The sequence below is a fragment of the Cervus elaphus genome, chromosome 23 (assembly GCF_910594005.1).
Source record: "Cervus elaphus chromosome 23, mCerEla1.1, whole genome shotgun sequence".
NCBI classification, from domain to species: domain Eukaryota; kingdom Metazoa; phylum Chordata; class Mammalia; order Artiodactyla; family Cervidae; genus Cervus; species Cervus elaphus.
In genome coordinates, this window is record NC_057837.1 from 30,034,432 (window position 1) to 30,052,088 (window position 17,657).

The 17,657-nt window shown below is 43.7% G+C and overlaps 1 protein-coding gene across 10 annotated transcripts in view; it reads left to right on the top strand.

The window, feature by feature from the left end:
• Positions 1-18: 18 nt before the first annotated feature.
• LOC122681199 (ribonuclease P protein subunit p38) overlaps positions 19-17,657 on the top strand; it is a 68,529-nt gene continuing 50,890 nt past the window's right edge. For 3 of the 10 annotated variants that reach the window (XM_043882974.1, XM_043882980.1, XM_043882981.1), the window contains exons 1-2: positions 21-268; positions 14,329-14,494. In XM_043882974.1, coding sequence (XP_043738909.1) covers positions 14,463-14,494 — 32 coding nt within the window. In that variant the 5' untranslated portion in view covers positions 21-268; positions 14,329-14,462. Of the gene's footprint in view, positions 269-512; positions 794-1,717; positions 1,759-1,851; positions 2,198-2,242; positions 2,308-14,328; positions 14,495-17,657 lie in introns of those variants that run through there. The other 7 variants (XM_043882979.1, XM_043882982.1, XM_043882975.1 and 4 more) reach the window with 6 other exon arrangements.

The window sequence follows — 17,657 nt, forward strand, 5'->3', positions numbered from 1 at the left end:
GAGATCTCGCGAGACACACCTTGCGCCTGCGCACTGCCGCTGGAGGGCCTTTCCCAGCGCCTCCACCCAGCTCCTAAACTCCTGAAACTGTCGCGACGCCCTGGGCAGACAGACTCTCCGGTTTGGGAGTGGTCGGATGCAAAAGAATGTAAAGCGTTTTCGGAGCGGTTCCATCCCCTGCCCCACCGCATTGGAAGGCAAAGGCCGGGCAAGGAGTGAGCTCTACGCACGCGCAGCGCGGCCACGTGGAGCCGGTGCCGGGGCAGACGTGAGTGGAGGGCTCTGCGCTGGGATGTGAGATCCGGAGGGGTCGCTCTGGTTGGGATCGAACCGGCGACTCGGCCAGGCGCGCGCAAAGTTGTCTAGGCCCCCAGTCCCTAGGGCTTCCCCGTCCCGGCGTGTTTTCCTGCGTCCCGGCCTGGGCTCAGGCTCTGCTCTGTTTGGAGTTGCGCGTCTTTTGGATAGGAGAAGCAATCAGACAAAGCCCCACCCGGCCCTTCTGTTCTCCGCAGCCTGGAAGTGGAGGCCGACAAGAAAATAACTCCAGTCGTGTGTGCTGAATAGTAGGTTGGCACTAGATAGACGGCAGACCAGAGAGAGATGACCTCGGGGATCGATTACCGGATCCGGAAACTGAGTCCTCCCTGCTTTACTCCCAGTTGATCACTAAGTCGGGCGGATTGTACCTCCTGTTTCAACTAGCATGTGTTTCCGTCCACCGGCAACTCTGGTGAAGGTCACTGTCATGTCTTCCCAGGACTATTCCGACTCCTCTTTGCTGCTTTCAGTCTTGGTAAAGATTCCTCCTGGCTCGAGTCCACCAAGGTCTTTGTATGCCGTCTTTGTAGCTGTGCTGTTCCTCTGCTTTGAACGTGACAGCCGCTCCCACTGTAAGGGTTGCAGGCGTCTTCACCATCTGGTCCTTCCCTTTCTCAGTATTTCTCTACTCTCACATCCATGCCCCAGCGACACTGACATTATTTCCTTTAATGCAGTTCCCTGGGATGCTCTTCCCGAATAGGTACTCCTTTTGGTGGGAATTCTTTAGATGTGGGTTAAAAGGTCACTTCCAGGGTGTTTCAGTGGCCGACACTCCTGTTCTCCCAACGCATGAGACCCCTGTTGGAATCCTGCTCAAAGAACTAGATCCTATATGCTGCAACTAAGACCCAGTGCAGCCAAATGAATAAATTTGTCACCTGCTCGAGGCCCTTCCTGACCCCCTCAACTTTGTCAGGCCTCAGGGCCCTGACCTTGAAGTGCATCACATGCTTTGCTGATGAGTCTATCTCATAGACATTAGGCCCAGTGAGTTCAGTAGCTGTTTTTAATTCATAATCTTTCTGTCTTGGTGCAGTGTGTATAACCCACAAATACTTGTTTAAGTAAGACAGGTGGTGGGGGTGCTGAGGGTGGGACTCATTTTCCAGGCAGAGGGAATGGGTATAAGGCCATGGAAGGCTGGACTGGTGGCCTTGGTAAATAGTAAGTGGTTCAGTGGTGGGGCATAAGGATAAAGGCTGATGGGGAGATGGGGACCCTTGTATGTCACCTTAATAAGTTTCCACTTGATCTTTGGGGCAGTAGAAGCCTCCAGAGGCACCTCAGCAGGCCCTTCCTAATTTTCTCCTTCTCCAGCGCTGTCACTTGTTCCCATTTTGGTTCTGGATTATATCCCATGAGATTCTACTTATCTGGCTCTGGTCTCCCCCTCTAGATTCTGAAGACAGGAGGAGCTAATGCCCAGAGCTTCTAACTGTAGTTTGGCGGGGGTGGGGGGGCGGGATTTTGGTCATGCAGCTTGTGGGATCTTAGTTCCCCAGCCAGGTATCAAACCTTTGCCCCTTGCAGTGAAAGCACAAAGTCTTAATCACTGGACTGCTGGGGATGTCCCTCCCTGTTGTTTGAATTCGGAGGCACGTGAACTGTAGCTTGTGTGAAGCGAAAGCTCTGGTAGATCACCGTATTTGCTCCATGGTCACTGAATTCCCTCTTCCTGACCACCTTCAACCTGGTGCCAGCCTCTGCCAGTCACGTCACTGGATTTGGATGAGCAGCCTCCAGCTTGGGTTTTGACAGTGATGGAGTAGACGTCACACCATCCGGAAGCAACATATCTAACCAGAGCAGAAATGCATTGACTTCACAGAGGAAGGGGAAAAAAAAAGGTCCAAACTGGATCAAGCCAAACAATCAAGTAAGCAAACCTGTACGGCAAATGAGAAAAACTAAGGAGGAGAAGCTAAGAAGAGATTGCTGAAGACTTTGTTCATTACCTCAAATTTCTATGAAAAATTGAGTTTCAAGGTGTGCACTTGAAATATGGACATGAGATACACATTCACCTTTAGAGACATCCAGGCTAGCTTCTTCCTGTTGCCTCGGCCTAGCCCTAATTCCCTCCTTAGGTATTATTTTCAGAAGTTAGTAAGTAATCATGCATAAAATAGTTAGTAAATATAAGAAGAATAAAGTTTAGATTATTCTGAAAGTTTTATCTTGGCTGCAGAGTAGAAATTTAAACCTAGAAATTGGGATCTAGGGAGAAGCATTGAACTAATAGTCCTTCAGTATAAGGTTACAATGTGAGACAAGTGTGTTGTATGTGTGTTTTTTATGTATGTGTGTCTATGTGTCTACAAGTGTAAGACATCACTAAGAGCTCAAGTATTTTTTAATTTTGTGCCTTGTTGTTTGATGTGACTTGCAATTTTTAATGTTTGATAGTGAACAATTATATAAAAGGACCATTACAATATTTGTGTTTTGGTTTTGGATGTACAGGTAGATCGTTGGCCAGAGACAGGATATGTGAAGAAGCTTCAGAGAAGGGACAATACTTTCTATTACTACAACAAACAGAGGGAGTGCGACGACAAGGAAGTCCACAAAGTGAAAATTTATGCTTACTAGCCTCTCTTCTCAGTATTACTTGCCATGATCTTTTTTAAAAATCCGTTGTTTCATTTGACATCATGTAAGTGTCATTTTACAAAATAGTCCCAAGTGCAGACTCTGATGGAATGTTTTGAGACATCAAAAGTTGGTCTCTGGTAATCATCTCCCTTTGTTCTAAAATATAACTGCAGTAGCATGCCGCTGATGCCCGCCTCAGTCTGGTTCTTCCTGTTTTAACTGTGGTAAAGTTAACAGTTGTGCAGGGGAAGAGAAAGCCTCCCCAGGAAACCACTCAAGTGGCTGTGTAGAGGTTAGGCCCACCCCCAGCCCCCCACCCTTTACCACTTCACTAGACCATCACTTTGAACTGCCAGATCTGTATTTTGTGGCCTGGGAGCTTTCTCTTGCCTCTAGATTCCTTTGCTTTTCACTGAATTGCCAAGAAATGATGGTGCCTGGGGCAGAGAGGTGTCAGCCACCTGCTTCCTCTAGAGGAACGTTAATGTCCTGAGGTTAATCTCTAGTCACGTGCCACAGTATCTCACTGGATGACATAGGCAACTGGTTATCTCTCTTCCTCACCCCTTCTCGCACTGCCCTGCTGGTCCTCTCCCTCTGAGTCACTTCCTTGGACTTGAAACCTTGTCCTGGGTCAGCTTCTGGGTCGCCCTTGAATCACTACCACAGGAAATATGTTCCAGTGCTTCCTTTAATCACTGCAGAAATAGCCCAAGTACAAGGAAGGCTATTAGCCTGGGAGACTTAAGTGCCCCCAGATCAGTGAGTCCTGAGGACTTTGAAATTAAATAGATGAAAGATAGCCTTTTATTGTAAATTTTTGTCACTGGGCTTCCCTAGTGGCTCAGATGGTAAAGAATCCACCTGAAATGCAGGACACCTGGGTTCAATTCCTGGGTCGGGAGGATACACTGAAGTGGGGCATGGCAATCCACTCCAGTATTCTTGCCTGGGATCCCCTGGACAGAGGAGCCTGGTGGGCTACAGTTCATGGGGTTGGGAAAGAGTCAGACACAAATAAAGCAACTTAGCATGCATGCATGCACAAGACTTTTTATCTGTCTCCAATGATAAGTTCTGACCATTGAATAGATTTCACGTCATGAGCTTGATAGCTTACAGATGAACGATGTTGGATACGCTGGCTCTCTGAAGAAGAAGATTTAGCTTGGGACCAGGGACCAGGCTTGGTCACTCAAGAGCTTATATGTAGCAGAGTTTTCTTACAGTATAAAAAGGGACAGAGAAAGCTTCTGACATAGACATCAGAAGGGAGACCGAGAGTGCCCCCCTTGCTAGTCTTCGCAACAGAGTTATATACCTTTCAACTGGTTATTAACAATAAATCAAGAGAATGTCTCAAGGCTGTAAAGGTCTTAACAGACCCACTCCCATAATATACATTTTAAGATGACAGGATTAGTCAGAAGGTTCTCAAGAAGGAGAAACATGTCCTCAAGCAGGATACAATGTTATATTAACTATGAGAAAGCAATGTAGAAAGAAAGAAGTGTCCTTTTCTCCTCCTTGAGAACTCCAGACTCCTATCTGCTCCTCAGGGACCCCAGACTTCTTATCAACCTACCCAGGAACTGACTCTCTCAAGCTCATATTTATCAATTCATTCAACTCCAGGGCTCCTCTTCCAGAACTATGTGTCCTTATGAAGCTCCATTAGTTTTCCTCAAAGTTGTGCCTTTTCAGAACAGACACATGATGGAAAGGATAAATAGACTAGCAAGCCTCTTGTAAGCCTTTCACACGCTGCCTGGTGTCATCTTATTTACCACTTGTTTCAAGTCCTTTTTCTGTACCTCTCTGGTCAGGATCACAAATCTGGTCTATCATTTTCCAGATTTGACAAACCAGTAGGTGCTGAGCATAGTAGGTCTTCTGAACCCAATCATGCTTTTTAAAAAATTTACCACAGTAGAATAATTGACCCCAAAGACAGCCACATCCTTAACCCTGGAACCTGTGGGTATGGCACTTTACCTGGCTAAAGAAACACTGCAGATGTGATTAAATAAAGAACTTGATATATGGACATTAACCTGAAAAACCTCAGCAGACCCCATGAAATCACCCAGGTCCTTAAAGAGGGCAGCAGACAAGTCAGAGTCAGAGGAGATGTGATGAAAGAAGCAGAGGTCTGAGAGAGGTAAGGCAGAAGCCAAAAGCCCCCCCAAAACCACATAAAGCCCCTAGAAGCTAGAAAAGGCCAAAAATTGATTCTCCCCTCCTAGAGTCTCCAAAAGAAACACAGCTCTGCAAACCACTTGGTTTTGCCAAATAAGACCCCTTTTAGACTTCTGGTTTCTAGTACGGTAAGAGAATAAGCTCATGTTGTTCTGCACACCAGTTTATGGTGATTTATTACAGCAGCTTCAGGAAACAGACATTGACACAGCATAGATAAAGCCAGTAACAAACACAGTCTTGAACCATCCATGGTGTGCCATTTCTGACATTTTGTTTCAGGTTAAGGTTCAATCCAGGGGGACTTCCCTGGTTGTCCAAGGGTTAAGGCTCTGCCTTTCAATGCAGAGGTCGTGGGTTTGATCCCTAGTTGGAGAACTAAGATCCCACATGACTTCAAAAAGTTTGGAGTGAGGCCAAACTTTTAAAAAAACTTCAAAGAAGTTGCTCAAGCAGTTTTTGTCTGGAATGCTCTTAGTAATTAGAGTAATTAACTCTTAGTAATTAGCTTAGTAATTAGTAATTGCCACAGTACCTCTGCAGCAAGACTCATTTCACAATCACGGCCCTTGGGACTATGACATGCAATTTTGGTTCACAGAGTCCACATGATCAGCACTTTCCCCATAAGCTTTATGGTAAGCTCAGATGGTGCCAATCTTCCTTAACAAATGCAAAAGCCACTTCCTTCTTGGCCACTCTTCATAAGTGCTGGTGCCAGCTGGCCGCCACGGTACTAGAGAGCAGTGTTCGCAATCACTCATTGTAGGGTATCTGTTCTGTAGTGGGACTCAGCTCATAGGCCTTGGTCCGTGGTAGAAACTGCCTCCCTGCCAAGAGAAGCCCAATCCTGTTCCACGATGGACCATGGGGAATAGCTGTTCTAACACACAGCTGCCAGTTTCAGGCTGAAGCTGCAAGAGGGCCAGACGGTGCAGCTGTGGCTCAGCATCCCCAGTAGGAATGAGCACTGTGGGGCAAACTTTCTCTCTTGGGAACCAGAGACCTGTTTGGTTTCTGCCATTAAATTGTACTCAGTGATGCCTGTCAGGAAGCTGCTGATTGGAATATTACTCAGGCATAAAAAAGGAACAAACTTGGGTCATTTAAAATACTTAGTAGTGTAGTATGAATTTAAGGTACACCCAGACACACCCCTGAGATTCAAGTCCCTGTGGTCGAATACTCTCTGGAAATCCCTCCATGGGTGCCTCACAGATGTTGCTGTTGAGTCCATTCGGAGTCTTTGATACCCCGTGGACTGTAGCCTGCCAGGCTCCTCTGGCCCTGGGACTGCCCAGGCAAGAATACTGGAGTCCACCTTGGGAATGATAATGTAGGACCTGGGTTTGAACTCTAGGCAAGGAAGATCTCTGGAGGAGGGCAGGGCAACCCACTCCAGTATTCTTGCCTGGAGAATCCCATGGACAGAGGAGCCTGGTGAGCCACACTCCATGGGGTCACAAAGAGTCAGACACGACTGAGCAACTAACACTTAACCTTAATAATCTGATACTAAACACCTCGCCTTTCCCCACAGACCATTTCTCCTGTTTTCCATCTCAAGACCTGACGGCACCGCCACATACCCCATCCATTGGTTAAGTCAGAAAGCTGGGAGTCACACTGTTTGTAGCTCTTCCACACTCACCATGTCTAATAAAGCATCTGATCCCACAGATGCCAGGGAAGGAGGCTGTCGTGGCACATAACGCACAGTAGAGGTGGGCACTGGGGTTTAAGAGCTTCTCAAGCCAGACTAGCTGGGTCTACTGCTTGCCAACATATGTCTTTTAGTCACTGCACCTCTCTGTGCCTTAGTTTCTTTAAATTAAAATGTAGGTAATAATAATACCTTCAGAATTCCCTGGTGGTCCAGTGGGTTTGGACTCTGTGCTTCTACTTCGAGGGTGTGGGTAAAATCCCTGGTTGGGGAACTAAGATTCCACAAGCCACTCAGTGCAGCCACAATATGCATGTGTGTGTGTGTGTGTGTAGAGACATATATAAAAACTTATACACAAATACAATTTTATAATAGAAAAATAATATAATAATAATACCTTCATCATGTGGGGGAAGAATGTTCACATAACTGTAAAAGTTAAAAGACTTAACACAGGATGTCCCTGGTGGTCTGGTAGCTAAGACTTTGAGCTTCCGATGCAGGGGGCCCAGGTTCAATCCCCAGTCAGGGATCTAGATCCTGCAAACTGCAGTTAAGATCCTGTGTGCTGGGCTTACCTGGTGGCTCAGTGGTAAAGACTCTGCCTGCCAATGCAGGAGACACAGGTTCGATACCTGATCCAGGAAAGTCCCACTTGCCACAGAGCAACTCATCCCATGTGCCACAACTACTGAGCCTGTGCTCTATCTAGACCCAGGTAGCTGCGACTACTGAGCCCACACACCTAGAGTCCGTGCCTGTGCTCTGCACCTAGGGAAGCCAGCACAATGAGAAGCCTGTGCACCACAACTAGAGAGTAGCCCCTGCTCACCACACCTAGAGAAAGCCCTCGCAGCAGTGAAGACCCAACACAGCCTCAGTTAAATAAATAAAATAACAACAACAACAAAAACCCCATGTGCTGTAACCGAGACCCAGCACGGCCACATTAATAAATTAGCAACCACAATAAAAGACAGCGCATGAAAAGTGTGAGTGATGCCTGGCCCTTCACAATTGCTCTGTAAGTGTTTCTTAATGTCAGAATGTTAGCCCAAGGCATCATCCTTCCTCTCCTGAATTATTACAACAGCCTCCTAACATGCTCTTCGCCGTGACCTTGTCATCAGAGCCATCACCCTGAAAGATGACGCAGGTCATCTTCTCTTTGTCTTAAGACCAAGCCCCAAATTCTTCAGATTGCTTGCTCACAAAGCTGTCCACAATCTGCCTCCTACTTACATCCAGGCTCCGCCTTCCATCCGTGCACAAATCCTTTTGATTTCTCAGTTACCGTGCACCAGCTCACCTCCGGGGCTCAGGCACCTGTTGCTCTTTCCGCCTTGTTCTCTCACACGCCATTCCGCAGGCCTTCTTTTCCATTGCCTAGCTGGTAGCCAAAACATTTCAGAACATGCTTCCTCTGTGCCAGAGCCTGGCATTGACTATTTTACATTTGAAATTATTTTTAAATCTTAAGAATGATATCTTCCTAGATACATCTTATATACCCAGCATTATAGCTGGATTACTTTTTAATTCAACCTGACAATTTTGTATCATACTTAGAGAATTTAGCCCATTAATATGTAATATAAAACTGGGATTTCCCTGGTGGTTTAATGGCTAAGACTTCTCGCCCCCGGTGCAGGGTACCCGGGTTTGATCGTGGAACCAGATCCCACGTGCCTCAACTAAGAGTTCGCATGCCACAACTAAAGATCCTGTGTGCCACAACTAAAAGCTGGCATAGTCAAACAAACAAATGAAAATATTTTAAAAAGCACAGGCAGTGATATTTGGGGTTTAATCTGCTATCTTGTATTGTGTTTTCTGTTTGTTTTACCTGTGTTTTCTATGTTTACCTGTGTTTATTGTGTTTTCTATGTTTTTCCTTACTTTTCTCTTTTTGATTCACTAAACAGTCCTCTCTTCCAGTTTGGGTGGCATATGGTATGTTTCTGTTCTTTCAAGAAACTTGCCTTAGAAATTAAAACATGCATACTTATCAGTCTAAACTTAATAAAACCTCAAAGGAAAAAAAAAGAAATTCCTTTACTTGCTCTTGACATATACATTATTTTGTTCAATATTTTAATTCCATATATATTTTAAGGCCAACTAGAAATTACAGGTACTGCTTTATGCAATTAATGTTTATTTACATTGGCTCACTTATTTACCATTGTCTTTTTAAATTTCTTTTTGCATCTCAAAATCTCCCATCTGCAGTCACTTACTTTCTGCCCAAAGTATATATTTCCTTTAAAATTTAATTTAGAGAATGTCTTCTGGGTGGCAAACTTAGAAAAGACACTTGAAAATGTCTTTATTTTGCCCTGCTTCTGCTTCCTGAAGTATAGTTGATTTACAATATTATATTATTTTCATGTGTATAGTTGAGTGATTCAGTATTTTTGCAGAGTATACTCCATTTTTAGTACAAGACCATGGCTATAATCCCCTGTGCTTTACAATATATCCTTGTTGCTTTCTACTTTATACTTAGTTGTCTGTATCTCTTACCACTAGATCCTTAATTTGTTCCTCCCCCTTTCCTCTCCCCTTTGGTAACCCCAAGGTTTTTCTATACGTATGTATCTGTTTCTGTTTTGAATATACTCTCATTTGTATTATTTTTCAGAGTCCATATATAAGTGGTATCATACAGTATTTGTCTTTTTCTGTCTAACTTATTTTATAATCTTTAGGTCTATTTGTGTTGCTGCAAATTGCAACATGAATTTCATTCCTCTTTATGGCTAAGTAATATTCCATTGTGATATCTATATATATGAAGTCAAAGTGTTATTTGCTCAGTCATGTCCAACTCTTTGCAACCCCATGGACTGTAGCCTGCCAGGATCCTCTGTCCATGGAATTCTCCAGGCAAGAATACTGGAGTAGAGATCCCCTTTTTCAGGGGATCTTTCCAACCCAGGAATCAAACCCAGGGCTCCTGCATTGCAGGCAGATTCTTTACCGTCTGAGGCACCAGGGAAGCCCATCTATCTCTATATCATACCTTCTTTATCCATTCCTCAGTTGATGGGCACTTAGCTTGCCTCCATGTCTTGGATACTGGAAATAGTACTGCTATAAACACTGGGTTAGATGCAGCTTTTCAAATTAGTGTTTTCATTTTTCTAGATATATATATACTGGATCATATGGTAGCTCTGTGGACAAACCTCTACTGTTTTCCACAGCGGTTGCACCAATTTATATTTCCACCAACAGTGTACAAGGGATCCCTTTTCTCCACATCCTCACTGACATTTATTATTTGTAGACTTTTTGATGACAGCCATACTAACAGGTGTGAGGTGATATTGCATTGTTGTTTTGATTTGCATGTCTCTAGACAAAGGAGCCTGGTGGGCTGCTGTCCATGGGGTTGCAGAGAGTTGGACATGACTGAAGCGACTTAGCATGTATGTGTGCATTGGAGAAGGAAATGGCAACCCACTCCAAGTATTCTTGCCTGGAGAATCCCAGGGACAGAGGAGCCTGGTGGACTGCCGTCTATGGGGTTGCAAAGAGTCGGACACAATTGAAGCAACTTAGCAGCAGTAGCAGCAGTAATTAGTGATGCTGAGGACTTGCCTGGAGGCTCAGTCATAAGGAATCTGCCTGCCAATGCAGGAAACATGGGTACAATCCAAAATCTAGGAAGATCTCATTTGTTGTAGTGAAACTTAAGCCCACGCACTGCAACTATTGAACCTTTGTCCTAGAGCCTGGATGCTGCAACTACTGAAGCCTACATTCTGCAACTAGAAAGTTGTCCCTGCTCACCACAACTAAAGAAAGCCCACACAGCCAAAACTAAATAAATAAAATTTTAGGGAAGAAAAGAGAAGAATATGTTTCTGCTGATTTTGGATGCAATATCCTATAGATTAAGTCCAACTGCTGTACTGCGTCACTTAAGACCACTATTGCCTGATTTTCTATCTGGACGATCTGTTCATTGATGTCAGAGGGTATTAATGCATTATTATAATAATACTATACTACTAATATGCTACTACTATTGTATTATTATAATAATACTATACTACTAATATGCTACTACTATTGTATTATTATAATAATAATATACTAATAATACACTACTATTACTGTACTATTGTTAATTTCTCCCTTTATGTCTCAGTATTTGCTTTATATGCTAGGTGCTCCTGTATTATGTGTGTAATATCCTCTTCTTGTATTGATTTACTTATAATGCCTTTGCCTTTTGTTATAGATTTTGTTTTAGTCTATTTTGCCTGATATGAGTGTTGTTACATTTGCTCCATGCAGGCTGGGGAACACAGCAAGGTGGTCGGGGAAGACCTCTCCCCATCCTACCTGGGGGCCAGCCAGCACCTGTGCATTCCTAAGTGGTGTCCGGGCTGCTCCAGCCTTTTTACCTGTGCCAGAGATTCTCCAACCAGGCAAGGGGGCTTGTCTCTCCACATAGGACCCCAGGACAGGGATGCTCAGTCTGAGCCTTGACCTGCTCACTCCCTGGGGCAGCGTCCACACGTCCAATCCCCTTTCTCCTCTTAGCCCCCTTCAAGGGACACAGGTCCTGACCCAATGTTTTTCTTCCTGTTTTACCCAAATATGTGTGTATCTTTCTTACAGCCTTGATTGTTACAGGAGTCCTTCTGCTATTTTCCAGTTAGCTTTCAATAGGAATTTTTCCGCATCTGGATTTTGATGTTGTTGTTTATTTGGGTTTTTTTTTTTTTTTGGCCATGCTATGCAACTTGCTAAACTGAAAACTAGCAATTTTCAACAGTGTAGGAGGTGCCCTTTTCTCCATACCCTCTCTAGCATTGATTGATTGTGGCTTTTTTGATGATAGCCATTCTGTCTGGTGTGAGGTGATATCTCATTGTAGTTTTGATTTGCATTTCTCTAATACTTAGTGATCTTGAATGTCTTTTCATGTGCTATTGTCCATCTGTATATCTTCTCTGGAGAAATGTCTTCTATTTATGCTTTCTCCTCATTTTTTGAGTAGGTTATTTCTTTTGAGGCTGTTAAGTGTCATGAGCTGTTTGCAAATTTTGGAGACTAATCCCTTATTGGTTGCATCATTTGCAAATACTTTCTCCCAATCTGTTGGTTGTTTTTCCATTTTGTTTATTGTTTGCTTTGCTGTGCAAAAGCTTTTAAGTAGACCCTATTTGTTTATTTTTGTTTTTATTTCCATTATTCTGGAAGACGAGTCAAAAAAGATGTTGCTACACTTTATGTCAGAGTGTTTTTCCTATGTTTTCCTCCAGGAGTTTTATAGTGTTCAGTCTCACATTTAGGCCTTGAATCCATTTTGAGCATAGTTTTGTGTATGGAGTTAAAGAATGATCTAGTGTCATTTTTTTACATGTAGCTGTCCAGTTTTCCCAGCACCATTTATTGCAGAGACCATCTTTCCAACATTGTGTAGACTTGGGGGGAGGTGAGTTTTACATCCTTCTGCTCCAGGTTTTGATCTCTTTCAAGTCTGATTCTTCTGATTTTCCCTGCCTTGAGAGTTGTTCTGAAAATCCCAATTTAGCAATTTTTCTTTTAGCACTTGAAGAGATTAGTGCTAGCTTTCCACTCTGCTGTTCCTTCCAGATTATAGTCCATCCCCTCATCCTCTGGGCTTTTAATATTTGCCCTTTGTCTTTGTTTTCCAGTTTCATCATTACATACATTTTTTTCTTTTTAGTCTATTCTGCTCAGAATGTGCTGGGCATCTTTACTCTTCGGACTGGTATAATGTATCAGTTGTGGGAAAATCTAAGCCACTGTCTCCTGAATATTGTCCCTACCTCATCCCTCTCTTCTCTCCTCCAGGATTTCAATCAAATAGACACTTCTATTGTTTTTTTCTTGAGGACAGAGTCACTATCACTTTTATCTGAGGATAACTCCAAATGTTGAGAAATGACCCAGGACTTCAGTGATATCTATTGAAGTAAAATGTCAACTGAGTAAATTGACATTTACTCAATTGACATGTCAAAAAAAAAGTCTATTGAGTAAATTTTTAATTTGTATTTATTTTTGATTACGATGGGTCTTTGTTGCTGTGCGCAGGCTACTCTCTAGTTGTGGTGCATGGGCTTCTTGTTGTGGTGGTTTCTGTTGTTGTGGAGCAGACTCTAGCGTGTGCAGGCTTTGGCACCGGCGGCACACAGGCTTAGCTGCTCTGTGGCATGTGGGATCTTCCTGGACCAGAGACTGAACCCATGTCCCCTGTATTTGTAGGCAAATTCTCAACCACTGGACCACCAGGGAAGACCTATTAAGTAAAAGTAAACACTTCTCCTGCCTATAATGTGCCAAGTCAAAAATAAGATGATATCAGAAAGAAGAATAGGTTTTACTTATTTCTATTAAAAACAGCTGGTGGAATTTAGCCTCATTTTACTGCCGTTCTGTAGCCCTCAGTAACAGCCTTCAGTCATAAACACAAAAAATATGCATCCAACCTCTGATTGCCAATTTTTCTTGGTAGACAAAGCCGTCTCTTCTGGCATTTTATGTCCTTACTTAAGGAGTCAGTGGAATCCTAATGAATCATACAGGTGGGGTGTTTTTTGAGAATTTGTAATTTCTCCAGGCCATTCTTACTAAGAAAACAACCTGAGTGACAAGCTGATCCCCGCCTCCAGGAACTCTCTTCCCCTAGTTAAGCAGGTCTTTCAGTTCCTCCAGGTGCTCTGCACTGCACTATAAGAAGTCAGCACACTGAGAGATCAGCCTGGTCTCCGGGGAACACTCCTGAGGCTCACAGCTGAGTGATCCAGGGCCTTGACATGATTCAAGGAGCTTCTAGGAAGTAAAAGGGTAAAGTCCACTAGGGGGGGTAATTATTCTTCCTTTCTTTTCTGAATATTTGTAGCTTGCAGAGTTGGAAGTTTGATATTTCATTTTTTATTTATTTGTTTATTTTTGGTTGCACTGGTCTTCATTGCTGTGTGTGCGATTTTTTTAGTTGCAGTGAGTGGGGGCTACTCTTTGTTGCGGTGCATGGGCTTCTTGTTGCAGTGGCCTCTCTTGTTGGGGAGCACACGGGCTCAGTAGTTGTGGGGCATGGGCTTAGATGCTCCATGGCAGATAGAATCTTTCCAGACCAGGGGTTGAACCCATGTCCCCTGCTTTGGAAGTGGTTTCTTAGCCACTGAGCTAGCAGGGACGTCCCAGAAGTTTGGTATTAGCAGTAAAGTTTTTCTAAGACCTCCTAATTCTTCCTTAAGTTTTAAAATTTTGTAAATATCTAGAAAATGAAGACACCAATATTTTAAACTCAAACCTCTCCTCAGACCCCAATTTTCTAGTCAGTATTGAGTGTTCTTGGTTTGATTTGGCTGCAGGGCATTTACTAGCTGGAGTTTTAGAAATGTTGCATCTTTGTCTTTCTCTGTCCTAGCCAGGGGTTCAGCTAATGGAAACACTTACTGATGATTGAATGTGAGCTGAGGCAGGCGACTCCAACATAACATCTGTCATGTTGCTTCTAATCCATTTCTTCTCCTCTTTTTTTTCTTTTTTTCAAATAGGGCTTGGAGCAATAATCAACAGATTTCAAAGTGTGCTCGAGGCTGATCAGAGGTTTTATATCCAAAGAGGTATTGAATTTGGCACTGGCCAGAAAGTTCCTGAGAGCAGCAATTTTGTACCATTTCCTCAACAAATGGAGAGCAGAGACAAAGCTGAGACAATCAGGTATGTCACTGTGTGCAGTCTGGGTTTTTCCAATCCCAGGTGCTCTAATACTCTGCCTCTGGAGGTTGCCCTTTTACATGGGAAGGGGCTTCTCAGAGAGACCTCATTTGATGGCCATTCTCCCTAGTGCAAGGTATTTGTGTTTTTGCCACACCATGTGGGATCCTAGTTTCCCCAACAAGGGACCGAACCCTGCACTGGAAGTGCAGAGTCTTAACCACTGGACCGCTAGGGAAGTCCTGTAAGGTATAGTAAATGGTACCAACTACTCACTGTGTAAAATGGTACTGACTTGGTGGTGAGCTTAATGTGAAACTGTAAATCCATGACTTGGCTACAAATGTGAAAGTAAGATTCCATTTACATCCAGAAGTAGAGTAGACGTCTGTGTCCCTGGCTCTGTCATCTGAAGCCTCCCAGGTATGCTATCCACTCCCTGCCACTTATGGGTCCACTTGTTGCTTGTTGATGCTGAGAAAACAAGAAGAAGGATAAAGTGGGGAAATAGCTCTTAGGATAAACAGGACTTGTGTTCTAATTCCTGACTTGTCACTGGCCGGGTGACCCTGGGCGAGTAACCTAACATCTCTTGACCTCAATTTCTCCAACTGTCAAACCAGGATTAATAGAAAACATTCATTTTTGTTTTGTGGGTTCCTAAAACCATGCTGAGTATTTTTGAGACATTTAATCAAAGTGTAAGGAAGACGCTATGATTGTCCTCATTTTATAGATGAGGACATTGAGATTTTCAGTCACTCAGGTCATTTTCCTAATGTCATATCAACGGGTTTGAATTCAGATCTCTTTGTTTCCACAGCCTTAGTCACTAGGCTGTTGAAAGTGAAAGTCGCTCAGTCGTGTCTGACTCTTTGTGACCCCATGGACTACACAGTCCATGGAATTCTCTAGGCCAGAATACTGGAGTGGGTAGCCTTCCCCATCTCTAGGGGATCTTCCCAACCCAGCGATCGAACCCAGGTCTCTCACATTGTGAGAGGATTCTTTACCAGCTGAGCTACAAGGGAAGCCCAAGAATACTGGAGTGAGCCTATCCCTTCTCCAGCAGGTCTTCCCCACTCAGGAATCAAACCTGGGTCTCCTGTATTGCAGGTGGATTCTTTACCAACTGAGCTATCAGGCTGTTGATAGTGGGTTAAATGATTGCTCTAATACCTCTCAACTCTAAAGTCTTAGAATTTTATGATTTAACCGAAACCAAAACTGAAGAAGGGGAAGACAAAGAGAAGGCAAGTGCAGGCAGAAGGCTTCCACCCAGAGGATTGGCTTGGGAAGGTTAGCTTTTCTTGGTCTGCGTCTGTTTTTCTCAGGAGACACAGGAGATTGGACGGAGGCAGAGGACAGGCAAGAGCCCAAGAATGAGAATGTTCTGCTAACTGTCCAGGCTTCACAGCAATGAGCAATACCCTCCCAGGCACTACCTTCTTGTGAGATCTTCACCGTGGGTTTGCTGTGGAGGGTAGGCACCCCATCAATGTGGGTTCTGAGGACCCACTGCGATACTGGCCCGGCTCTAAATAAGTGAAGAGCAGCTCCTACCCCCACCCCCAAGGCAAAGAAAGGTGGTTTTATCTTGAAACTAATGATCAAACGGTTTCGCTGGTGGCTCAGTGGTAAAGAATCTGACTGCCAACACAGGAGACACAGGTTTGATCCCTGGGTGGGGAAGATCTCCAGGAGAAGGAAATGGTAACCCAGTATTCTTGCCTGAGAAATCCCATGGACAGAGGAGTCTGGAGGGCTATAGCCCACGGGGTTGCAGAGTTGGAAATGACTTAGCAACTAAAAAAAACAGCAATGATCTAAGTGTCTAAACCTAATTTTGTGTTTATGGCTTTGTATTGTTTTCCTTATAGAACTCCTGTAATCAGCAGAACTACTTCTGCTGATTACATAGTCTTCAGGTATGGCAAGGCTATACTTATTCTGATATTTTTGTTCATGAGAATGCAAGTCATTGAAATAGACTGAAGTAGGGCTCCTTGGCTTTAAAAAACATGGACTTGTTTTAAAGTAATGTTGAATTCAAGTCATTTTTCTAGACTCTTCAATAGCTTCCAGAAATAAGATTCAGAAAACTCACCCATTAGCTATGCAGTTTTTACCAAACTGTGGAAGGCACTATGGAAGGTTTTGTACTCCTTTAAAAAATGACTCTAGTGTTTTTCCAGTAAATGGTTGATAGCTATGAAGCTCTTATTTAGGGCTGATCCATGGTCAGTGAGTTTGCTGATAATCATTTCAGTTCAGTTCAGTCGCTCAGTCGTGTCCGACTCTTTGCGATCCCATGAACTGCAGCACACCAGGCCTCCCTGTCCATCACCAACTCCCGGAGTCCACCCAAACCCATGTCCATCGAGTCGATGATGCCATCCAACCATCTCATCCTCTGTCATCCCCTTCTCCTCCTGCCCTCAAACTTGCCCAGCATCAGGGTCTTTTCAAATGAGCCAGCTCTTCGCATCAGGTGGCCAAAGTATTGGAGTTTCAGCTTCAACATCAGTCCTTCCAATGAACACTCAGGATTGATCTCCTTTAGTTAGAAGGAATGTAGCCTCAAGTACAAAATGTCCCTCTTCAAAAGAAAACATTAAAATTACCCCTTTGAGGGGACTTCCCTGACCATCCAGTAGTTAAGACACTGCCTTCCAGTGCAGTGGGCCTGATCCCTGGTCAGGGAGCTAAGATCCCACATGTCCCATGGCTGCCAAAAAACCAAAACATAAAAAACATACTGTAACAAGTTCAATCAAGACTTTAAAAATGGCCCACATTAAAAAACCTTTAAAAAAAAAATGCCCTTTTTTCTCTTTAAATTAGCTATTATTAACATAAATGCCCTAATACAAGCCAAGGAGTTTTTCTCCATAAGTTATTCTTCCCCCCAAGAAAGGTTTTAACTTATGCTTAAGTTTGTGTAAAGTTTCTCATAATTAGTAGCGTTCTATTATTTTTATCATGAAAACCAAAATCCTCTTTAAGGAATACATGTAAACCTGACAAAATCTCAATCATTGTTAGTTTTGGATGCTTGTAGAGATCAACTGGGGGTGCGTCCCTGGTAGTTCAGCTGGTAAAGAATCCACCTGCAATGCAGGAGACCCTGGTTCAATTCCTGGGTTGGGAAGATCCCCTGGAGGAG